Source organism: Penaeus chinensis, chromosome 11, assembly GCF_019202785.1.
Source record: "Penaeus chinensis breed Huanghai No. 1 chromosome 11, ASM1920278v2, whole genome shotgun sequence".
Lineage (NCBI taxonomy): Eukaryota > Metazoa > Arthropoda > Malacostraca > Decapoda > Penaeidae > Penaeus > Penaeus chinensis.
This window is the reverse complement of record NC_061829.1, coordinates 17713598-17739036: the sequence shown is the minus strand read 5'-3', so window position 1 is coordinate 17739036 and position 25439 is coordinate 17713598. Positions and strand designations below refer to the sequence as shown.

Sequence of the window (25439 nt, the reverse complement as noted above, 5' to 3'; positions counted from 1 at the left end):
GCCAAATTAAATCCTTCATTAATATAATTTTATTTATATATCAAATACACATTGCAAAAAAAATATATATTTTTTTTAAAGTTGCAATAGATGTGAGAATAAGAATTTAATTCTTGTTGTAGTGTAACTTGAATCTCAATAGTCCATGCCAATAGTTTGCATGACTGCCACTTTGCCAGCTGTGGATTCTCTGTGGATTCTCTACTGCCACTAGCAGTTCATGCATCTGCAATGTCTTGGATTACTGATGTGTTCCTCATAAATATGCAGTACTGCATATTGTATCATATCTCCAAATGTTTCAGAAAGTCTGCTACTGTTACTCCAGCACCTGTCTAGTCTGAGACTCACTTGATAGGGAGCTTCAAGTTAGGAAATCTCAGGAATTTCAACATCTAAAAGTACTTAGGAAACTGAAAATGCAGTTTTATGATATTTGACTTTATTACACTGTACAAAATTTTGTACACATATCTACAATTGTGTCTGTATAAACAAAGGCACTTTTCTTTGGTAGATTCAATGATATCCCAATCTGCACAGTGATGACCAATTAAAAGTTTTATTGGAAGAAAAAAAAGAAAAGAAAAGAAATGAAACATTAAAGTTTGGGCAATAGGTTGTTTTCATACACCAGGGAAATATGTAATTCACTCTTGAACCAGGAAAATAATTTCCCATCTTAAAATATGTGACTCATTATCAACCTCTTCCTAAAATAAGTAAATGTGCTAATATATGAAACTTCATTAAAAAAAGAAAAAAAAGTAGCACTGTGAATTTATCCACCTACATCAATCTTGCAAAGACTCCAAGTGGATACATACCCACATCCCTTCATGGTGACATTACTTTTTTCATTAGTCATACAAGTACCACTTCCCTATGAGGACCACTTGTATCCTCTCTCAACAAGTCATCAAGAAGTGCTGATATTAATTTTTTATCTGATTGGGAACTGAAGAAAAGATCTGAGGGCCAAATGCTGCAGATAAATCTTTCACAGATATCAATATACATACCTTTGGTGTTAAATGCATTTTTCACATAACTGATATTAAATGTATTATGTTCAATCAGTAGTTCAGGTACAAAAATTGATGACATTATCAAAGTTAATGCAGCATGGCTCTCCATAAACACAACTGGAATGATAAACACTTCCAGCTTACTTCAATTATATTATCTGTAACAGTCACAATATGAAATAACTTTCATATATAAAACAAAAAAAAAAAAAATATAAAAAAAAATTATCACAGTTGAAGGTTAACATTTCCTATTCTACCTTTTCCATATCCTAAAATCTTGATTTTAAAATCACGTTCCCTTTCATTAACAATCTCCAGTCTCTGGTTAACTAATACACAACTATTCAAAGTCAGAATCAAAGTTCCACATGAAAGTTCATGCTGATCTAAAACTGTAAAAAGGGAACTGCACTATCCCTTGTCAAACATTAACAGGCATAATATAATTGCTTTTGTTGAACATAAGAAATAGTTTATAACATTTAGCATGTTTGCACAACAATAATGAGATCAAAATAAAACATAAAAAGTACTACTAAAAAAAAAAAAAGAGAAGCATGCCTTTGTCTTTGGAATATATGAGTGAAGATGTCTGTCTTTGTGATCGTATTGTATATATATATCATTTTGTATACAGTTTTTATACATATATATATATATATATATTTACAATTTTAGGATGTGTGAATGAAGCACCATTGAGGAATTAATGAGTTGATAAGCCTCTTCCCATAAGCCTTCAGTTATTACTGTAGACTGTTAAAACGATTTTGGAGGTATTACACACTATCAAACCAATGTGGCAGACCTTTTGTTTGTTACTGTTGCAGGAACAGCTTGATGTAAAGGCGTAGCTTCCCATGCACCACCAACAGGATCCTCTGGTTCACCAGGAGCTGGAGACCCTTTCATTACTCCAAGAGGCTGGCAAGTAAGTGGTGTAAGTGGTTGGTATACACCCTTTTGCTGTGGTGCTGGAGATGAGTGATGAGCAACTAAATTAGGTGATGGAGGAAGCAGTTTACTGTTACTTACAAGCACTTGTGCTCTTGGAGGCAGGACTGGAGAGAGTGGGGTGTCCCCTCCACTACTCACACTACTAACAGAACCACTTGTTGTTCCTGTACTGCTACTGTTCATGCCTACTAAATTACTGGAACTTTGACGCCTATACTTTGTACTATACTTGTAAAAATCAGACATTTCAAATGGTTTTGTGACTTCACGAGAAGGCTGGAAGGAGCCTGCCGAGATTATCATATGATTACGTGGTGAATCATATGGAACAGATGTTTGGGAAGTGTCTGCAGAATCCGAACGGGATGGGAATACACTTCCATTACTACTTCCTGTACTGCCAACGCTACTACCACTCACATTTAAATTAGATTGGCTTGCATTGACAGTACCATTACTCTGGCAAGAATCATTCATCTCCATCATGCTCATGCTCTTTTTAGCCCTTCTGCTAGAAGCTGGAGAATCTAGAGAGGTCTCATACCACTCTTTACCTCTTTCTTTTTTCATTCTAGCAGCTTCTGCAAGTGACATTAATGGTTCTTCAGCCATTGATGCCATTGATGACATTGATGTGTTCATGGAGGAATTGTGACTGTAAGGAGGCTCCATCTTTGGGCATGTTGCTCTAAGAGGAGGTAGTTCACTGCTGGATTTGGTGGTTCTTAATGGTGGGAGATCTGATACAGTAGGTCTCAAAGGTAAGATCTCTCCAGTGTTGGAGGTAGTGGTGGGTCGAAGGGGAGGGTGGCCATCATGGTGCATGCTACTTGTTGGTCGCAAAGGCAACAACTCTGAGGATGGACGAAGTGGAGGAATATTTTCTTGATTGTGATTTGGCTCTGAAACAAATGTAGTTTCCATGTAACTTCTTCCACTAGAAGTCCTTACCAATCTGTGAACTGTGCCACTCTGAGACCTCTGAACGGCACCATGACCTGTCCCACGATGGAGCTGAGAAGATGGTGCAGGCATGCCAGGACCACTCTGACTACGGTGGCGGTAATTTTGGGAGCTTCCTTGGAGTCCTCCTTGGGTTCTATAGAGGGCTGCTCCGTCCACTGCATCATCATCTCCTCCTCCTCCTCCACCTCCTCCTGATCGTTCACTTGAGATGGTGTCAAAGCTACAGTTTGCTGTGTTTGGATGGGAATCACTTGTAGTGTCCATGGCTTCCTGGTGGTGTTCTGGCAATTGGAATTGGTGATTGTGGTAGTGTGGGTGGTGTGGGTAGGACGCTGCATGGCTGGGATGTAAGACATTTGGTGACAGTGTGTGTTGGTGATTGTGGTGTGAGGTATGTTGGGAAGACTGCTGGGGAATACTGGGGGAGGGCAGAGAATCGAGGTGTTCCATGCTGCGTGACTCCAGCCGCCCGTTGTTGGCGCGCCGTCGGTCCAAACTGCCGTACCTGAGGAGTGGACCTTTGGTCATGCAGGGTGAAGTGCGCAATAGCTGAACTAAATATATAACCACATGGAAAGCTTTGCTTTATGTAGATACCAGTTTGACATTTTCATTAGTATGGAAGGGCAGAATGTGAACAAATCAAAGAACTTGACAACATGTTCTTTGTTATGTCAAGGAGATGAAGCCATGTCCTTTGATTCTGTTCATCCCTCTGAAACAATAAAAGCTGCCAACTCTGATAAACTACTAAAGCAATGGCTGTGCAGGAGTTCTGATGATTTAGAAACAACCATCATGCACTATCTCTAGATTAGTCCCAAAAAAGAATTGCTTTAATTTCAAGATTAAATCTTAAACTTTTTTGGGGCATCACCAGGATATATTTAAAAATGTAAAATAAAATTTATTCAATCTACCAAATATGAAGAAATCCTGTGCCTTTGTTATAAAGCATCTTTACTGATAAGCATTAAAATTCAACATGCAAGCTTAATGTTCATTTGCTACTTCTGTAAACAAAGATTTACATAATTTGAATTTAGGACTGAAATGGCATGGTAAAAACAATCATCCATTGTTAAGATCTGTCTTTATATTTTATTATATTCTTTTTTATAAAATATTTTGTGGAATATCACATACATTGTCATTTTTATACAGGATTTTATTTCCTGGGATAATTTGACTATTATTACTGTAAGCTTCATTATAGACCTTAGTAATTCTTTGGTCCATGTCAATATGCAAACACAATGACACAAGATTTCTTGGAAATAATTTTAAAATTAAAAAATATTTGAAAAATATTAAAATAATTAACAACTTTCAAAAGTTCATAGATGCCAAACACAAGTAAGAAAATATATTGTAAAATTGGCAAAATTAAAACATCTAAATATAGTCTAATAATAAAGACACTTATGAGAAACTTTCATGCGTTATGTAAAAACAAAGACATATAGTGATATGCAAGGAATGGTCTGCTTTGTCTAAAGGAAGTACAACATATATAACAAAACTTTCATGCTACATAAAGAGAACAATGTATCATCCGCACCTATCCTGGGAGTCATTTCTCGGTCTGTAGGGTTGGTGGTGGTGGTTATGGTGGGACTGTTGGGGTGTATTATTATTATTATTATTATTGCTGATATGGGTTGGGGTTCCCAGGTCATCCAGACTATGACAAGCAAGGGAAGTGCGTTGTTGGGGTATGTTGTAGAGACCTCCGGGTGTTTCAGCAAGAACAATGCCTGGATCGGGCACAGGATAAGCTCCATTGGTGGTCCTTGGGTGTGGCACCCGACCCTCATCCGCCGGGACTGACTGGGAGCGCGTGGAGAGGGTTGGGTACTGCTGACTGCGGTACTGACTTCTAGTGTACACAGAACTAGGGATGTATCCACTGAAAGTAGAACAGTAGCTCTCAGTAACAAGAATATTGCTTTTTTCCATTTTTTCAAAACAAATATTTCCATTACTTCTGGAAACATGAACAATGTCATCACATTTTTATCGATGAAAAGTATCATTACTCTTTTATGATGACTACCATTTCACCTAGACGCATACCTATTAGGTCTGTTGGGACTAGCTGATCTTGAGCTTGCATTTGGCTGTTTGTGAGGACTGGTTGGAGCAGAGTGGACACCTCCAGATGATATACTGTGACCCCCTGGTGAGAGGTCCCTCCGTGCCCTTGCTCTGACTGGGGTAGATGGTGGTAAGGGTGACCTTGGGGAGACTGGAGGGTGAGGGGACAGTGCTGGTGACAGACTGACACCCTCAGTTATGGTTGGTTCTCGGTGGGAGTCTCGTAAATGATCTCGAGGCGATTCTTGACTGCTGCTTACTGTCGTGTTATTCGGATTCGTATTTTCATCGTACCCGCCCACACCTGAAAATTTTGGGACAATATTAAAATATCCAAAGTAAGTAATCTTTTTTTTTACCCTAATATTGTAAATAGTAGTAAACATCTGAAAATGCTAGTTATTGGTACTACCAGGTATTTGTTAATACTAATTCATGATACTATCAGACATTTGTAGATAATAGTTACTGATTCTTTGTATCACACAACAACTTTCTGCTTGTAAGAGAGAGAAACTTCCATACCTTCACTGTCTGATACAGGACGAGGCTTCTTCTTTTGCTTTGGCATACTGTTAGCTGTTGCTGTTTGTTTGGCCCTTGCTGCTTTTAGCTTCTGTTCAAGGTCTTTTAATCTCTGGGTAGACTGCTGGTAGGAGAGCTTTCTCTGCTTTCTGACTCCTTTTCTTGCAGAGGTTTCGTTTGCTAATCTTAGGGCAGCACTAGTTATTTTTCCCTGAATTTCATATTCAAGTTCTAAAGCAGCTACAGTCTCCTCCTGAAAAAGACAATTTGGTGGTTATTTTCTTCCTTCATATAATATCTTTTTGCACACATTTTTCATACATGAATTAGACTGACAAAATATCAGAGACTTGATCAGCAAAATATTAATTCTTTAAAGCTACAGTGTCTTTCTAGATACCCATTAAACATTAATCTTCTAGTTCAACCAACATGGAAAACATATAGGATATAATAAAGACCAATATATTTGAGCCTTTACCTGTTTGTTAATAATCTTGTTTATGAGATTTTCACTGAGAGTAAATGATGTGCCAACTCTCTTGCGTACAGTTGGTGGTGGTTGGCCAGGAGTTATTGGATATTCAGGAGGCAACTCCCCTGTCAATTCCCCTTCCCTTAAACAAAGGAGTCTCAATTCTTCTGTCTTTTCCTTCAACTTTTCTTGAAGGGCGTCGCGGCGTTCTTTCAAGGCACTGTGCATCTCCATCCTTGCCTGATGTAGACTCTCTGTGCTTGCACTGTCCTCTGTAAAAGTAATGACCAGTTAGCACAATCTCTGAAACTGAAGATATGTGATATACTACTCATGCATCATATTTTATTGGTTTAATTCTCAATTTACTGAGAAAAGTTTTGGGGGTAATTTGTATAGAGTTGCTTTACATAGGTCTGTCCAGGCACAAAAACATTTCAAACAGAACAGGTTATATATTTTTTTTCTCTTATAATAAAAAATGAATTTATTACAATCATTCTTGTTTCTTATAAGATTTGATGCTTCATTTCCAAAGATTTTTTTTTTTTTTTTCAAGCAAATGTGTAGGAGGTTAAAGACATACCTGCTAGAGAGTTGTTAACCAGTGATGAATGGGAGCCAGATCTTGATAGATTTGACGAGGAGGAATGGGTTGAGAGTGAAACGCAACTGCGTGAAAGCTCAACTGCCAGTTCGGGAAATTCCCGAACCCCACTCACCTCATTCTGAAAAAGGAATATTTTGTATTGCGATGTAAAGATGTAGATCATATATCATGAATCTGATTTTATTCGTAAACAGAATTGGGTAATTTAAAAATTATATGTGGATGTTAGCATTTTAACTGAAAAAGTAATGGATGGATGTACTAAGCTTACTCGTGAGGTTTTGCAGTCAAGGTAGAACTGATGCTGTGCGATCGCCATCGACCAGATTGCTTTGCAGAGCGCCTGAGTCTCTGCGAACCAAACGTAAACGCTAACGTTGCCAGGTCCAAAAGTTCTTCTTGACACAGATACTCTGTAATGGAAATAACATTAAAGAATTACCATTCTTGAACAATGCTCATTGGTAATTTTTTATATTCTGGAACATACTAATCCTAAAATATCTGTTCCAAATGTAAGAGTAAAATAGTAATTATTCTTGGTGTAATGACATATAATCAGTGACACACTTGATTCCATGCTAGTTACCACAGCATGTCTCCGAACTTCACTCCTATCTCCATACCTTCTACACTGTAAGGAAAATAAGCCAAAGCTCATAACTAAAGGATGGAACTTACTGTGTGGTTGCTTCGGTGATGGCCGCTAGCAGGTCATCGTGGTTGTCCCTGGAGTCTTCGATGGCATCCTCGTACAGGTTAAAGGAGCTCAGGGTGTGCACCACTCTAAACCAAACAAGACATCATGCATCACACTGTCATGCCAACAACAAGGCCACACATACTAACTCGCCCACTCCTAGCCGGTGATGCTAGGGAGGGCTGTTAGAAACTCCACTCCATCATAGTGGATTTAAGGTGACATAATAATTTTAGGTCAAGCTGCAGCTGATTTACAACGGTTAAGGGCAGCTTGTGTAAACCAATGAGATGAGATGTTTATACAGCCAAATATTAATGCTAAAGCTTCTGTTATAACATTCACATACAAGGCTAAAAATTATGCTGCAAACTTAAATACTACTTAGACTAAGGGCAAAGGAGTGGTTGGAAAATGGTTTTAAGGATATTTTAAACTTTAATGGGTATTTTCTCTTGCCAACTGCCTGACTTAACTGGTGCCTTAAATTACTGACTATGTGAACATGAATAAAAATTATGTACAATTTGGTTTTGAGGGATATCCAGAAATTAACTAATCATAACTATTTCCTTTAGTAAACTGATAAATACCTATCAGATCAAAAGTCAATACTCTATGCTGTTACTATGAGAAAAATAAAAAGTTACAGCTGTATCCCTAATTTTGGTGAACTACTATCATTAGTAATATTAGTGTAAGCGGGAGAGAAGTGTATATATGAATGTGTGAGTGAGAGTGAGAGTGAGAGTAAGAGTGTGTGAGTGTGTGTGAGTGAGTGAGTGTGTGTGTGTGAGTGAGTGTGTGTGAGTGTGTGTGTGTGAGTGAGTGTGAGTGTGAGTGTGAGTGTGAGTGTGAGTGTGAGTGTGTGAGTGTGTGAGTGTGTGTGTGTGAGAGAGAGAGAGAGAGAGAGAATGTGTGTGTTTTAAGAGGATTTGCAGCACTTTTTACAAAGGCCAATTACAAGAACACCCACAGATCCTTTTTTCACATACAAAAACATGTAAGAGGGAGAGTTGCAGGAATGAAAGGGTTATTTCCGACTTCCTGTCAATAGATTAGTCTTCTTTCATGACTACCCACAATTCAAACACACCTGTTTCCTAGAAACCATGTCATTCTAAAGCTGCCTTAAAAAAACTGATTGTGTATACTGTGGGTTTTCACTGACTATATCTTTTAACTTCAGATATTCCCAAAGTTAACTACAGTGAGGGAGGGAAGGGCACAGTAGCTGCCTAGTAAGCTGGTCAGCACACATACAAGCATCAATTGTCCTGCAGTAACTGGACAAACCCAGGCTGACAAATAGCCTCGCAAAGCAGCACATAAGGATCTTTTAAAATGAAGGAAATAGGAGAATATTGTTGAAAATCTGTTAGTAGATCATGGCAACTAATACAAACCACCTTGCCAGAACTATCTTTATTCTAAATGGTTTCTAGTCCTGGAGAGCCTTCGCTGTGATTGCCTTACCTCTTTGGATCATGTACTTCTATCGAGAACTTTCTCTCCCGAAAGTAGAGATTCTCAAGCTGTTTCCACAGAAAGACGCGTCGAGGTTTTCTCTTGTCGAGGTAGTCGTACTGAGCAATGCCACGGTAGCTGATACCAAGATACCACGGTAAGTTGGACCTATCCCTCACCTCGTAGTAATGCACGCCATACGTGGGTACCCGCTCTACCACACTCATATACCTGTAAGGAAAGATTTTGTTAACTCATAAAGTTCAAAGTTTTTGCCTTCGAGTATTTTGGGAGAAGTCGTAACTTATTTTGTCACTAAATGTTTTATAATTCAACTATTATGGACTTTCCGCTCCGGAAAGTCAGAAAAAAAAAAAAAAAACACATGAAACATCCAATACCAAATGTGAAAAATATCACCAGCTCTATTGTTGTGTCTTTTACATAGACAAGTGGCTGTGAATTAATAAAATAACCAATACATTCTGTCATTAAATGATCATGCAAATGTGGGAGGCAAACTGAGGTCACCTTTAACCTCTGAGGACATCGACACATGATCCCGCACAAGAACCGGTTGAATAGTTCTGAAATTCTTGAGACACGATGCATATGACTCACCCCCCCCCCCTCCCCTACTTATAAAAAAAAAAAAAAAGCCAGATACTCGATTAAAGCATTATAGGGAGGGAGAGCGGTCCTTAAACGCATTCAGTATTCGCCGTTTCGCTTAATGATTTTGAGGCACTAATACTAAAAGGTTAAAAACATATTCAACATGTTCGGCCAATCGCCATGCTAAAAGAACGCCCGGCAGCTCATTTGCTAATAGAGCATCAAAGTCTCCAGTCCCTTCTGCCCCCTCCCCCGCCTCCTCGTCACGCCGGGGTGGTTCTCCTGCCTCGGTCTTCTCGCAATCGATACCCGCCAGCGCTTCGGTTTGGGGGTTCGAAGATAACATCAGTGCAAGACAAACGGCGTTCTTTGGAGCCTTGCAGGATCCATCTTCGCCGCAACGTGACTGCCCGCGTTTGTACAACCCGACTTCAAGGATGTCCGCCCATACGCCCAACAATATGGCGGTCACGATGCCGCCAGGCGCGATTTCGTTTCAGCGTTGGTCTGGAAAGTCGCCGAAATTCCCCGTGGGTGTAACGACCCCTTCCCAAGGCCCATCACGACTACGACATTGATGCTGCTGACGGCTGACCAGGCTAGCCAAGGTCAGACCCGCCCGTCCGCCCGCGCCCCTCTCAACAAAGACGACGCTCTGATCGCCTCCCACGCAAGACGCTGCGCCGCAACTCTACTTCTGCCTGCGATTCAATTCGTCGACGCGGCCACGATGGTGGGGCGTGAGAGACAAAGTGGAGATTGGAAACGCCCGTTGCTGGTGTTTAGCTTTTGATTTGAAATATTGACCGACATTCGCATAAGCGGCATAGAATTACTTGTAATTATGTTTGGAATAACTCAATGTTCAATTGAAGATGGTTTTGGGTTATAATGCAGTAACTAATAAAATTCGAAAATGCTGTAAACACGCACGTACACACATACACACACAAACACACGTATACATATAACTATACTTACTGTAAGATAGCGTGGCCGCGAGTGTGCCCAATTAGTTGTTTGTGTTCCTCTGCTACCCGCTCTTCACTGTAACAGAAAAAAATAATAATTGAAATATATATCAGACCGAACACAGGCAGAAGGGTTACAAAAGAGTTAGCCTTTTATGGCGATCTCCGTACAAGGTCAACTGGGTGTAATATAATGAAATAATCAGTAATAAAATATCCATTCCTATTACTATCCTTACATCTGCAAATGATCATACGGCTATTACGTAGACAAGGAACGTTCTAAACAGCTGTAAGTAAATGTAAAAATACACAGATCAGAAGCAAAACCCTAGTTCCACAGACCATAACGGGAACAAAACCTCTACTCCTACCCCACTACCGATGTCGTCCCTTCATAACAAATCAAACAAACTTTTTACATTGTAATATAGGGGTCCTCATGCATTTTAATACAGAACTGTAACGGCGCATACACAAACCCGGTTTAAAATATTTCCGTTGTAAAAAAAAAATAATAATAATAAAATCTATTAACATATATTCCAAGCTGGAATGCCGAGTGCGGGATGCCACAGCTGGGCTCAAGGGTGGACAGGTACTAATGAGGTCTCTCTGCCAACAGGGGGAAGGGGAGGGAAGGGGGACACCCTCCACTCAAAACATAATCACACTTTAAACGTGTACACACGAGGGAAACATCGGCACAACGGCCCGCGTCGCTCTCCAGACAATGGTGTACACATAGAATTACACATTGTGTGTGTGTGTGTGTGTGTGTGTGTGTGTGTGTGTGTGTGTGTGTGTGTGTGTGTGTGTGTGTGTGTGTGTGTGTGTGTGTGTGTGTGTGTGAGTGTGTGAGAGAGAGAGAGAGAGATTGTGTATGAGTGAATGAGTCCTTGCATACATGCGTGCTTCTGACCTTGAGTAAACAGGAATGAGTACGTAAGTGCATTTACGATACTTTTTTACAATACGAAAAATAGTAACTGCTACACTAAACCCGAGTTATTGCATTCCTGCGCTTCACTAATGACCAGCGCCGTTAGCTTGATGCGGTCCAACTCCGTGGGACTTTTATACCTTTAGTGTATCTTGTGTCCATAACAGACGTCGCGCAATGTGCCATTCTCGTGCAACCGCAACGCCAGTTCTGTTCCACAAGTCATGTAATGTTTAGTAGAGTACCACCTCTGTCTTTCGCGGAGTCCCCGAGGTCCCTTCCCCCGAAAGACCCTCCAGTCGCAAGGCACAATGCTTGCCGTTCACCCTCGCCCTTCCAAACGGAGGGGGAGAAAAAGCCCTTGTAAAAGGAGGGGAAGAAAAAGAACAGTTGTAATGTGTTATCACAAGGCGTAACGATTCTATGAAAACGCGCGGATCTCGGCTTTGTAAACGGTGGATTTCGCCTCTTAACAGGAGGGCAATTCTGATCGCGATAGAAAGGACAAGTGAGGACAGACTCCAGGGGAAATTACACAAATATCTTAGATAATACAAAAAGGCCACACTCAACACTTATCTGCGCTATACTAAACGAACACTTTCGTGTGACACTGGTATAAACAATATTACACTCGATATTGCGTTTTGCTGCACATTTTTTTTTTCCCTAGATGCTCGGAGAGCTCTTGCCTCTGCCTGGGAATCGAAAGAATGCATCTAACCAAACTAAGCTTCGGTCATATACACACGCGCAGAAAAAAAACCCATCGCAATTCAATTACCGCCAGCTCCTATGTCGGCTCGACAAAAGCGGGGTACTTACTCGGAGCAAGCATCTGATCATTGTGGTCATTAAGACAAATTGGTCAGAGGGAATGTCGGGGACTTTTTTCTTCTGTCCTGAGGTGGTCATTACGTGGACAAACCACCCCTGGGCGCCGCCGCCTGGCCGAGCGACCGTCGCGCCCAGAGAACAATTGCGGTGAGCGCCTCCTCGTGTTCACGTTCCGAACTCCCCTTACGTGAGCAAAAAAGAAAAAAAGAAAAAAAAAAAAAACTAATGTGGAGGTGCTTCTGGTAACAATGCAGTTGAAATCTGCCGTAAATCTTGTCACATACAAGCGAAAGGGTAACCACGCTTCGGTCACAGATCAAAAGATGGCGTTGGGTACAGAGAGGAAAACGTTTTTTTTTCCCTCGTTTTCTTTTTTCCCTTTCTTTTGGGGGAAGACCTTTTATCAGCATCCCTTTTTATTTTTATATTATAATTTTTTTTTCTTTAACCCTCTAAATCCAGGGCAGGTTGTGAGCACAGAGGGTACGAGAGGACATTAATAATATCTGATTTATATAAAAAATAGCCCTTCCCACAGCATCGCCCATTCCCCTCTCCCCTTCCATTCCCATAGCAACGTCCCCTCCCTCTTCCCCTTCCCTCTTGCCCTCTCCTCTTCCCTCTTTCCTCTTGCCCCCTCCCCTCCCCTCTTCCCTCTTGCCCCCTCCCCTCTCCACTACACCCCCTCCCCTCTGGGCACATTGAAATATACAGCTGCTTAAAAATCATGAAATTCAATATCAAATTCGACTCCCGCTGCGAGGCATGAATAACAGGAAGGGACGAAGAGGAAGAAGGGAGAGGATAAGGATCGGGACGAGAAAGAGAGAGAAAACGAAACTTCTTAGGGATATTGCTGATAACTATAGCAGGAAGATTTCTGATTAAAAATAACTGAAAAATAACAAGGAAAATAACTAACTGGAAAGGTACAAAAAGGAAGGAGGGGGAAAGAGAGAGAGAGAGAGAACAGAACAGAACAGAAAGAGAGAAGAAAGAAGAGAAGAGAGAATGAGAGAAGAAAGAAGAGAAAGGCAGTGGGGTCGATGGGGAAAAGGAAAGGTGAAAGCAGAGGTGAGATAATGTTTGGGCAAGAGAAGATAAGGAACGGGGCAGGTGATGATGGCTATCTCAAGTGGACAGGAGAATAAGGCAGTGGCAAGGAGGAATTTATCCCGAAGATTAGGCGATAGCAGGGACAGAGGAAGTGTGTGTCTGTGTAAGTGTGTTTGTTGTATGTGGTATCGGGGCGGCGGGGGGCGGAGTGGGAGAGGGGCGGGAGAATGATTTTTCTCAACGCTGGAATAAAAAGCAAATGGTATCAAAGGCAAAAATGTGTTTTTCGCAACTCCGTGTGAAAATGCGAGAGGGGGAAAAATTCTTCCATTCGCCCACGACTTCTTCCCGCGCGTGGTTCGCCTGAGGAATTAAAAGCCCGGCTCAACCTCAGGTCTTCAGCTCGTAACTCAGCCAGGCATGTTTGCTCTGCCTTCCCCTGCTCCATTTTCCTGCGGTTTACCCCAGGACTCCTCTTCATACCCGTGCCCACCCCTGCCCACCCCGTCACCCCTACATTCATCAGGGCTAAAAATGTCCGTCTCGCACAAAGCCCACGCCAGCCGAAGCCCCTAAAAATCCGTGAATTCGAGCGGGGTGACATTACGCCGGCCGCTGCCCCGCCGCCGTCCCGTCCGAGGGGCCGCTTCCCACGCAATTTTCGGCTTAGTTTGACCACGCCAGCGCCCGCCGAGCTGGACCCGCCACGCCCACGAATCGGCCCTCGCTCTGGCCATCTCGACGCCCACACACACATGAATGCAGACTTTCACAAAACGCACGCGGCAAAATGTCGAAATACCTGTTCTATCACTGAGTACAACACGACACTAACATTTCTAAAAACAAATCCAGCTCAGATATGAATATAATCCACAAATTACAGCTTCTACGACCTTGCTAATCCAGAAGAGAAACGGCATTAATCCAACCTCAGCCTCAGACAATACCAATCCTAACACGAGGTACCCCCAAATCCCCCCCCCACCCCCCTTGAAAGTAATAAAACCCGACCGACCTCCAACCTAATCTCCTAATCACCACATCATTACCATGACTATCACCTTTCCCAAATGACCCCCGCACCCCTTCTGACCTCCCCAACCCGGTCCCCAATCAGCCCCAATCCTCGGCCGGTGAGCGATGGCGCCCGAAGACCCCAAGCCCCGGCCATTCAGTTTCCCACGGTAAATGCGCGCGCACGCATGCAGAAGCGTACTATGTGGGAAGCAAAGGATGAAAGGGACGGGAAGGACGATTATAGTATGTATGATATGCACATACGGAGAAAGAGAGAGAGAGAGAGACGCATTTTAACATGAAACTTAAAAAAAGACAAAAACAAAACGATCAGCACAATAACACAACACAACCTACAAGCCCAAAGCTTGCGGCAAGAGGACAGGGGAGGAAGGAGGAGGGAGAGAGAGCGAGAGAGAAATAAAAGAAACCCAAAAAAGAAAACATGCTAATCCGAGGCTATCGGGCGGCGCAGAGCCCGACGCCCCTCGCGCCGTGCCCATAATGCCTCCTGCTTTATGGCCCAAAAACCCTTTGTAGGAGGAAAATAAGCGTAGGCAAATAATATAAAAAGAGGAACATAAATAACTGATTATGTTTCCCCAGCATCATAAAGTGGCCCAAATGGTTCGTTTTGGGTTAGCTGAGTGTCCCACGTTAACACTATGGTAAACGTTGCATAATATAATAAAGGACATTCGGCATAACAATGCTGGAGGAAAGAGCGAGCGAGCGAGCGGACGCAAACGGCCGCTTTGGGGAAAGAGAGAAAGAGACAAACGGGAGAGAGGGAGGAAGAGAGAGAGAGAGGGGGGGGGGCACAACCAAGCCAAGGGTGACAGCAGTAATGCACATGTATATTAATGTGTGTAGAACCGGTAGCTTGTACACATGTAAACGATAAAGCTGCACCCTCGCCTATTGTGAAGGGTTACGCAGGCTGCCAAGGAAGGCGAACACGATGCAGATTGAACGAGACCAGAACCGCAGAACAAGTTCTTGTGAACAATGAAGCTTTCGGAGTTGCACCTTCTCCCCTGGTATTGCAAGCCCAATCGGCTCTTTCCCCGCTCCAGATCTTGCATTCTAGGGGTCCATTACGAATCCAATGCTTGGGATATAATGAAATTATTTCTTCCAACCAATCAGGCACCGAATACTTACCAATACTGTAGTGACGGGTGGTCGCGGATTACACTGGCGGGAAGCACCTGGGCCTTCTTCAAGTGCGAGTGTGTCGACGTCTCACTGCAGGGCGAGAGAAGGGGGACTCTTACTAGGTAGCCAGTTACACATTAGCTCTGTGACGACTAAGCTTTACTCATACATCTCAATTCTGAGCCAATGATTACATGCTGGTCGTGATTACCACACATAAAAAAAAAAAAAAAAAAAAAAAAAAAAATTCTCATAACTCCTCGTAAATCTTTAAAAATAAAAATAAAATATTTTTCAGTTGAAGAATTCACTCCCACTATTACACGCCCAAAACCCCTCGTGAGTTGGAAGGGCGTCGTGAGACAAGCGCCAACCTCGACCTTTAGCCCGAGTACAACCTCTGGAGTGTCAACTTACTGGGTAAAGTCGCCGTACGTTGCCTGCAGAGCGAGAGCCGCTAGTCGGAACGCTGTGTCGCTCTCCAACTCAAGCTGACCCTGTGAAAACAAAATAAAAAATTAGTCACCAAAATTCTCCTCTTCTGATAAACAAACATAAAATAAACGCAATTCTTAACTCCACTCCTTAGCATAATTCGCCTGGTTAATACTCAGCAAGACCCAACCACTAAAATCAAATACAACACAAATGATGATGGAAAGCTAACGATGCACGTCCCCCGCCATTTATGCCGATCGACGATTGAAGTCTCCGCCAACCTGCCCTTCTCCTCTGCATTCCCCTTCCAAATCACAGTTCATCCAAGTTCATCCAGGGGTCTATTCCCTCCCGGCGCACACAATCCGCACCTCTTCATCAACCGCCTTTGCGTCCACCCACGCAGTTTGTCCCCGCGTTTCCCCCCTCCGCCCACGTGTAAGGTAACAATACTCGCAAGACCCGGTCGTTTGTCAGCGCCGCGCCGGCAAATCTGTACCGTTGGCCACATTTGTACCTCGTTAATGCGCGTTGTCGGGGAGGCCTGGATTCGGCTCGCCCTCCGCCTGGCCTCGCCGACAATTAATAAGCCTCCAACGCGAGGACAATGCCACTTGGTCCTCGGGGGTCCCAGGTGCGGCCCAAGATGGCGTTCATCTCGCCGACAGCGCGCCCCGGACTCCGTGTGAACATTGCCGCAGGTCCGATATTTCCCACAAGGATGTAAACTGTGAAATCGGGGTTTCGGAAACACGTGAAATGAGGGAAAATAGAGGATCATGTGGGTGTGAGGGAAGGCGGGAGGGTCCGGCACTACCTTCCCACAGGTTGTTCATGAGGGGTAATGAGAGCGTGTACCTGTTTCGCCTAACCATAACGCTGCATTCCACGCAGGTAATGGACCGTAACGATGTGCTCGCATTTACGAAAAAAGTAATGATTCTTACATTCCTGATACATTCTTTGAATTTGGAAAAAAAATCTAACAAATTGACGTTGGCAGTAATTACAGTTCTTAGTTCTAGGCCAATATACGGTCTCGAGTTTTTTTTTTTTTTAAATATCGTTTTTTTTTCCTTATTATTATGAAGCTCAAAGATAATATTCCTCGTTTTAAGCATTCGCCAGCGACACCAGTTCTCGCAGACGTAGAACCCTGTTCAAATATCAAACAGATGCGTCCAACATGCAAACAAACGGTGCGGCAATTGCAAACATCTTGCAACACTTTCATTCTCGTCTATCCGTCTCAGCTGTATGCTCGTGTTATTTAATAAGCGCTGAGTAAGCACCTTGCTCCTTCCTGTGTAAACGCACATATCCCCTTCCCCCTCCCCCTCCCCCTTTTAATGTAGTAGTTCTACCCTGGCAGTATTTTGTAATATTATATTGTTATATTGCGATAGGGGTTCGGGAGACGCATCGCGCATCTCCGCATGGTGTGCATGGTACGAGCTCCGCCGAGTACGTAGTCATGACGTGGCGGCGTGTTTTCTCTTGGTCATTAAGTTCCGAGTGTACATTGTGTGTTGGGGGGGGGGGGGCGTGACTCATGGCGGCGGCTACGTCCGGTGTGTCCAGGCAGTGGCAGGGCAATGCTGTTTATTCCCACTTTCCCTTCCCACTTGTTTGTCCTACTTGCTGGCTGACTCGCTTCACTCTTATGCAACGCTAAATGTCTTGAATTCCAGACAAATCAAACATCTACGTAAGCAAAGGCACGAAACTTGCTAACAAATAACCAACCATCATTAAAGGAACTCTTATTTCTGTTTAAGACAGCCTGAGACCTCACTCCCACCCGCACAATACTCCGGGGGCGCGCGGGAGTGAGGAGGCAGGAGTGGGCGGCACCGTGTATTTTCCCATGGTCGCTGGCGGCCGCAACCATCTCCACCTGCGCCGCGCGGTAAGCTGGTCGGTTATGGTCACCCTCTTACACTACAAACTCCTCCGTCTTTAGCCTCAGCAAGACCTGCTTATATACCAAACAAATGCCAAGTACGCACTGCAAGGAAGTGAAATCCTGGGCTATCCATTACGTGCACCATCGTGGAACCCGCAACGGAAGCCAAGCATACGCACGGACACTCGCAAGGTATCGGTGGAATGCCGCTTTGCAGGTGAGGGTTAGCGCGGCTGTGGACGAAGGCTTAGCGGCGATCGAACGACGGTTGGCCTAACTACGGTAAAAAGGCTTCGTCCGATTCCCATTGAGACACGCTCTGAGCTTCACCTGAGTCGATCATCAGTCCAGGTAAGGAGACAGGTGAGGGCAGGGCTGGTGTCAGGTGGGAGCGGGAGTAACGACACACGGGGTTCTCACCCGCTGCAGCTCCAGGTTTAACGCCCACTGGAGGTAACTTCCGCTAGCGCCGTGACGGCTGGCGCCCGCCCGCCCGCACTCCGCTACCGCAAATCACGCCAACCTGGCATGTATCACCGTCAACCGTCACTCGTTCGCCAGGACTCTAGAAACCCAACCCGCCCTCGCTGCTTTCCGATCCAGGATGCTACGAGGATTCCTCTTGTGATGTATTCTTTAACAAAGCATGTAATTCAGAAAGCACAGGGTATTTGGACGTCATTCAAGAGTCGTATATTTCGGACACACAAAGAAAAGAACAAATCCCAGCGACAGCACCGTCCCTCGCTGTATGGGTCCCGCGGGCGTGGGTGTGCGCTGCGTAGAAGGCTATGGCGTAAGCGAAGGAGCGAGGCGAGAGGACAATCAGGTGGTGAAGCGACATGGGCTGGGCTCGCTAAAAGCAAGGATGACCTAATGCTGTGGACGGGGAAGGAGGAGGGGGAGGGGCGAAGGATGGAGGACAGGGAATGGGGAAGGAAGGTGAGAGAGTGGGGAAGGAAGGGGAGATCAGCGGAGGAGGACGAGGAGAGAATAGATAAGCAAGAGGGAGAGAGTAGGAAAGGAGGATGGGGAAAGATGAGAGGAGGGGGGGAGGGGAAAAAGAGGAAACAGAATAGAGACGAAGGAAGAGAAGAGGAGGGGTAAGAGAAGGGGATGGGAGGAGTTGGCCTTTAGATGGACTTGTGGGAATTTGGGAATAAAATTGGAGGGGACAGTGTGTAGCGATACAGGAACACACACACATACACATACACACACACACACACACACACACACACACACACACACACACACACACACACACACACACACACACACACACAAACAAACAAACAAACAAACAAACACACACACACACAGAAGCGTAAGGTGAAACTACACTCTGTAACCCGATGTCTATCTTTCCCTTCCGTTCAAAATATGACCCAAACGGAACCCGACGTTTTATACAGTGCAGCAAAACACCAACTGAATATATTCCCTCCTTGTCCGGCTCAATAACGATGACCTTTTTTTAAGTTGACAAAGGGCCTGAGCACCGAGGCATGTCTGCGGGTGTATACAAATCAGGTAGCGCTGGAGCGGCGGGGCGCGGGCCAAAACAAATACCTAGATGAAACAGAACGGGAAGCAAGGGAGACAGGGGTTAGAGCGGAGAGGGCGAGAGTAAGGGGGGAGGAGAGGGATATGGAGAGGAAGGGGGAGGAGAGGAAGGGGAGGAGAGGGATAGGGAGAGGAAGGAGGAGGGGAGAGAGAGAAAGAGAGAAGGGGAGGGGGAGTGGCAGGAGGAGGATACTGAGGGGGGAGAGGAGATAGATATAGAGGGGGAGAGGGAGGAAGCAACGGAGGAGGAGGGGAAGAGAGAAAGAAAAAGAGGGAGCGGGAGAGGGAAAAATGAGGAGGGGGTTATAGGATGAAAAAACAATAGAGAAAAAGGATGAAAGAGATTCTACGGGGGAGGTCAGGTTGCTAAAGGCGGCGTGCTCACGAAGATGACAAGGAAAATGGAGTGAATCAGGGAACAAACGATTACCGAAAGAGGGAAGTGGAAGGGGAGATGAGTAAACAGGTATTGAGGCCAAGAGCGCCACGTCATGGGGCTGACTTAAGGCAACAGACCTTGGCGGAAGTATGGTCATCATCCCGGACCCCACGAGCTCTTGCGCACCCCCCCCCCCCCCCGCTTGTGCCTGTCTCAATCCTGCGCCGAATAATGACCAATTACCGCTAATGGAGGCTCACATTCACGTGAGGTTGCCCAACCAACAAAGCCTCCTCGATCGCCTGGCCTTGCGGGAGGAAGATTTTTTGCGGCGAGGGAGATTCCGTGAGGAGGCAGGTAGGCACAAAGAACATGTTCATTATCCTCTGCTGCCTTTGCACCAGGTGTTCACTAGCGAAGCCGCGCTCCTGCTCGCCATGCAGCGCCCGTGCGTTCACATATCAATACACTTCGATGTACGACAATTAGCAGGGGGAGAGGGCGGTGCATACATACGTGTGAGCAAACCGGTGTCGTGACCAGCCCGTCAAATTCTGTAATCTTGCTTCTACTCTATGTTCTTCATGACCTCTCCACGTCCTGAAGGATGACCTGACCTCTCTTGCTCCTCCCACTTACCCACAACAAAAGCGAGCCTGTGAACTTGCCAGGCAATCGCCCTGCGTGTCATGCCAGATTCTGAGATCGCGATGGCGAAGTGGTTGCCATGAGCCGCGTCTCGATTCTCATCTCGCAATTGCCGGCGTGCTGGGCTGCCATCTACTCTCGCTCGGGGATGAAGTTTCTCACGCAGAAGACAATATACGTGGCACATGAAACGCAATCTGCTGTGTGACCTGCAAGCGGTATCACGGCTGTTACGCTGCAGTGACAATCCCTACACCGATATTGCTACACTGTAATCTCCTATATTATACACACAGTAAGCACCAAGCATACCAGTAAATATAAATTCCGGCGATAAACTTCGAAATTTATACCGTATGTTATACACTCCTCATATGGTTTACAGGCGATTCACACAATGACATCCGCCTTGCCGACGTCACTCTGAGGTAAGTCCCCGAACTGCCAACAGTTTAAGGAGGTTTCACGCCGAAGGTTATTTCTGCGAGGCCCCACGCCAGCAGCCAAGCACAACAACCGAAGCGGGCATTTAAGTCTCCCTCACCCCTCCGAAGCGCTCCTTTTCAACCAACGCCGCGTAGCTTTTCTCGCTGGGCTCCTGTGTTTGGACATTTTCGGAATCCTCCAGGTGTGTACGACTGTCCAGGTGTCAAGAACGACGTCGTCAGGCTTCCAACTTTCCCGGCAAGAATCCGCGGCACATTCGACGCGCGTCCATCCGTCACAAGAAAATGCTAAACCAACGCTTGCCGGGGGATCGGATGGGACCACATGGGCGATAATCCCGTGCTTCCAAAGCGAGCATTCAAACCAACAATTGAACGGGTTTATCGCGGCGTGAAGTGTCCCACGGAATTGCCTTCAGAATTCCAGTTCGCTCGCCGCCGCCGCCGTCCTGTCTTTTTATGCCCCCCCCCCCAAGACACCCGAGTCTCTACGAACAAATAACAATAATCTTCCATAGGAAAACCCGACATTTCAAAACATATCCGCATGAGTACATACATGCATACAACAGACAGTGAGCCTTTTTTCACATACAAACAAACACACACACTCAAACTCACTCTCACCCTCACAGATGTATATTTATAGTGTGTGTGTGTGTGTGTGTGTGTGTGTGTGTGTGTGTGTGTGTGTGTGTGTGTGTGTGTGTGTGTGTGTGTGTGTGTGTGTTTGTTTGAAAAGAAAATCCTTCCTAAAAAAACTCCCAATTACCTACATTTATCTATAGATCCGGCCGTCGATCAGTGGCATAAACCGCTTTGAGATTTAAAAAAATAGCAGCCTGTCCCCACACCAGATATCCTTTATTTAGTGCCCTTTATAGCGGGCGGGGCCGTCCCTTCTCACGGCACGAACCCACGAAAGAAGGCCCCTGGTAACACCTCCAACCCCCCCTCCCCTCCTCTCCACACTGACTCACTCACTCCCCTCCTCTCCACACTCCTTCCCTTCCCCTTCTCTCCTCCTCTCCACACTCCTTCCCTTCCCCTTCTCTCCTCCACACTCCTTCCCTTCCCCTTCTCTCCTCCACACTCCTTCCCTTCCCCTTCTCTCCTCCACACTCCTTCCCTTCCCCTTCTCTCCTCCACACTCCTTCCCTTCCCCTTCTCTCCTCCACACCCCTTCCCTCCCCCACTCTCCTCCACGCTCTCTTCCCTTCCCTTTCTTCCCCCTCCCTTCCACTCTTCCTCTCTTCCCCCCCAAACCCCCTCTCCCTCCCTAACCCCCCCCCCCTTCTCCCTCACATCAATGCCCAAGCGCTAGAACCTAATCACGTTTTTCTATGGATGTTATCACACAACCCAATCTCTTTTGGGACCTTTTCCTTCGGTCTGGAAATATCTCGCTCTCAAGTTAGAATCACGTAAGAGCGGAAAGAGGAAACTGTGACACACACACACACACACACACACACACACACACACACACACACACACACAAACACACACACACACACACACACACACACACACACACACACACACACACACACACATATACAGATGAATAAATTATTGAATACATTAAAATATATAAATAAAAAATGCAAATAAAAATAAAAGTGTAAAAGTAAACCTAAATAAATATGTATGCAGATGTACAGCCACTTACTAAGTTGAACAATGATTTTACAAAACGGTAGGCCCTCTGTAGGCCTATGTGAGCCAACAAGCATAACGGCTTGATGTCATATTTCTATTTAATTACCGTTAGTAATGGCCTAAATTAAGCGATACAAGCAAATTCAAGTTTGGAAAGTCACGTAATCTTAACGCACAGACAAAATGTGAACGTATGCAAAATATCCAGAGGTTAACTTCACACGAGCATTTCATGAACAAACCTACGCACGCGCGCACACGCACACATTCTCACCACACACACACTCACACGCTCACTCACTCACTCACTCACTCACTCACTCACTCACTCACTCACTCACTCACTCACTCACTCACTCACTCACTCACTCACTCACTCACTCACTCACTCACTCACCCACTCACTCACTCACTCACCCACCCACTCACTCACATGACGCAGACGAATAAAGGTCACGACGAAACTGGTCACGATTACAGCCAAGTAATTATACAGTTGCTCAAGCGGGCTAGGGTTGACAGCGGAGAGACAAAAGGAGGCGAGTGACAGCTGGTCCTGCGTCTTTCGATATTTTAAAAGAATGTCTCCAGGTACCTTGTCACACCTGGCCTTACCTGTCCTTGATCCTTGTCAGCCATCGCCACGATTCCCTCGGCAACACGATCCCTAATCCGTAGGCCTATGGATTTATTTTTTTATTTGTATTTTTTTCATTTTTTTTAACCCGATATCTTGACCAACTACGCAGACCACCCAGCGACACTGCTTTTCATTCTCAACCCACACTTTCAATTCACTTCATCTCTCCGGAATTGTGGTTAACCGCTGGACTGAACAATCGAGTCATGCTGGACAAAAGGCGAGTCTGATGTACAGTACTTTCACTCTCGTTTCGAACGATATTGTGACCACGTCTGTCCATTCATCACAAGTCGATGCAAGATACTCACGCTACTCGACTCAGGAAGAATTCAGCAAAATTTAACATGATTCAAGAAAACAAAATCGGTTTGTCTTGAACTGTTGCAAAGAAAGGCTTACTCGATGGCAGGGCCTTATGAATTCGACGCGTGTTTACGATGACATCACTGTCTCCCATAAACAATAGTGCCATGGACAATCGCCCGTGGCTGCAGTCGTGATTGAATTCACCTTTCGTGTACCCAATGGCCTTCAGCTTCCACTTAGGGCTCCACTGTAGCTCATATGACAAAATCTAAAAAAGACCGTGTAAATCGGGGGAAAATAAACAATTTCATCAGCATGTTACAAAACTGCATTACTGTATAAGTAAATTGGAATCACAACATATGCTTTCATTCATGTTATTTTGTTTCAGGAAGTATCCACTCGCGCAGCAGAGCCGGGAAAACTCGACCCCTGGACTGTATACAATGCTATTTACCAAATGCAGAATCGAGCACGACCGACAGGGAAATCGTGCTGCCTAATACCAAGTCAGTCTTAGAGTGTACCTTTATCACGAAACTGATATCGTGCCCTAAACCATATACCTGAGATCACACTTTTTATGCAATCACACGTTTTATTGAACCACGACGCCAGAACTTTTTCGTGGTACGAGTGAAGTAGAAGAGTACACAATGGGAAAGTTCTGAAGATTGACCCGGACCAACGAGAGAAAAGAATTCGCCGAGTTACAGTACACATTACTGCCATCATCGTGCTTCCCCACGTTGCCATTCGCCATCGAGACTACTTTAAATCGCCGTGAAATAGGTTCGTCGCATGGCACTTCCCAAGTCGAGCTCCACGATCACCTTTGCTCCGTCCCCCCTCCCTCCCACCCGCCCCCAAGTGTTCTCCTTGTCTGGTTCCTGCTCCTCTAGCGTCAAGAGGAGAATTTCCTTAAAACAAATTCATATTCTTTTCCCCCCCTTCACCCCTTCTCTTTCTCTTCCTCTCCCTCTCCCTCTCCCTCTCCCTCTCCCTCTCCCTCTCCCTCTCCCTCTCCCTCTCCCTCTCCCTCTCCCTCTCCCTCTCCCTCTCCCTCTCCCTCTCCCTCTCCCTCTCCCTCTCCCTCTTCCTCTTCCTCTTCCTCTTCCTCTTCCTCTCCCTCTCCCTCACCGCTCGCGCGAGCCAGAGTACACAGTCGTCTCACAGCTAGCATTCCCGGAGGCACTTGAACTGACTTTTGTATCCCGTATCGGCCACAAGACGCCTGCTAATCACCCGCTTGTTGACTCTCCGCTCAAGCTGGATGACTGAGAATAGAACGCCCTCCACTCAGAGGGATGCCCCGCGACCCCCTCTCCGACTCCCCCTTAAGTGAGACGAATAAAAATAGCAGGAGTTACTTCTCCACCCTTAGTACCTATATCAACCATCCCGTTTATTTGCTCTTCTTCCCCTCCCCCCTTCCCCCTTCCCCCACCCTCCACGGACAGAAACGGGTAGGGGGAGGGGAGATTCTATGAACGGTAAGGGAAGAGAGAGAGAGAGAGAGAGAGAGAGAGAGAGAGAGAGAGAGAGAGAGAGAGAGAGAGAGAGAGAGAGAGAGAGAGAGAGAGAGAGAGAGAGGGGAGAAGAAGGAGGAGGAGGAGGAGGAGGAGGAGGAGGAGTTGGAGTTGGAGTTGGAGTTGGAGTTGGAGTTGGAGTTGGAGTTGGAGTTGGAGTTGGAGTTGGAGTTGGAGTTGGAGTTGGAGTTGGAGTTGGAGTTGGAGTTGGAGTGGGAGTGGGAGTGGGAGTGGGAGTAGGAGTAGGAGTAGGAGTAGGAGTAGGAGTAGGAGTAGTAGTTGGAGGAGGGGGATTACAAGTCACTGCTAAGGTCACGTAAATCACCCACCGGTCATTTCACTGGCGTCCGACGCCCTTGCTTTGCATCTGAGAGTCGCCGCCAGTGACGTGAGGGACCGGTCTAGACAGGGAGGGGATTCCTGCTTCTCTTTCTCCTCTCTCTCTCTCCCCTTCTTTTCCTACTTCTCCTTCTCCTCTTCCTCCTCCT

At 45.2% G+C, this 25439-nt stretch overlaps 1 protein-coding gene across 6 annotated transcripts in view; it reads right to left on the bottom strand.

The window, feature by feature from the left end:
- Window positions 1-425: 425 nt before the first annotated feature.
- Window positions 426-25439, bottom strand: part of LOC125030529 (FERM domain-containing protein 4A-like) — a 418748-nt gene continuing 393734 nt past the window's right edge. For 5 of the 6 annotated variants that reach the window (XM_047620612.1, XM_047620613.1, XM_047620609.1 and 2 more), the window contains exons 6-17: window positions 15846-15925; window positions 15435-15518; window positions 10425-10490; window positions 8838-9059; window positions 7343-7447; window positions 6933-7074; window positions 6638-6779; window positions 6058-6323; window positions 5577-5829; window positions 5031-5355; window positions 4516-4863; window positions 426-3459 (exon numbers count right to left, since the gene is read on the bottom strand). In XM_047620612.1, the coding sequence (XP_047476568.1) occupies window positions 1821-3459; window positions 4516-4863; window positions 5031-5355; window positions 5577-5829; window positions 6058-6323; window positions 6638-6779; window positions 6933-7074; window positions 7343-7447; window positions 8838-9059; window positions 10425-10490; window positions 15435-15518; window positions 15846-15925 (3672 nt within the window). In that variant the 3' untranslated portion in view covers window positions 426-1820. The remainder of the gene's footprint in view (window positions 3460-4515; window positions 4864-5030; window positions 5356-5576; window positions 5830-6057; window positions 6324-6637; window positions 6780-6932; window positions 7075-7342; window positions 7448-8837; window positions 9060-10424; window positions 10491-15434; window positions 15519-15845; window positions 15926-25439) is intronic. The other variant, XM_047620614.1, reaches the window with a different exon arrangement.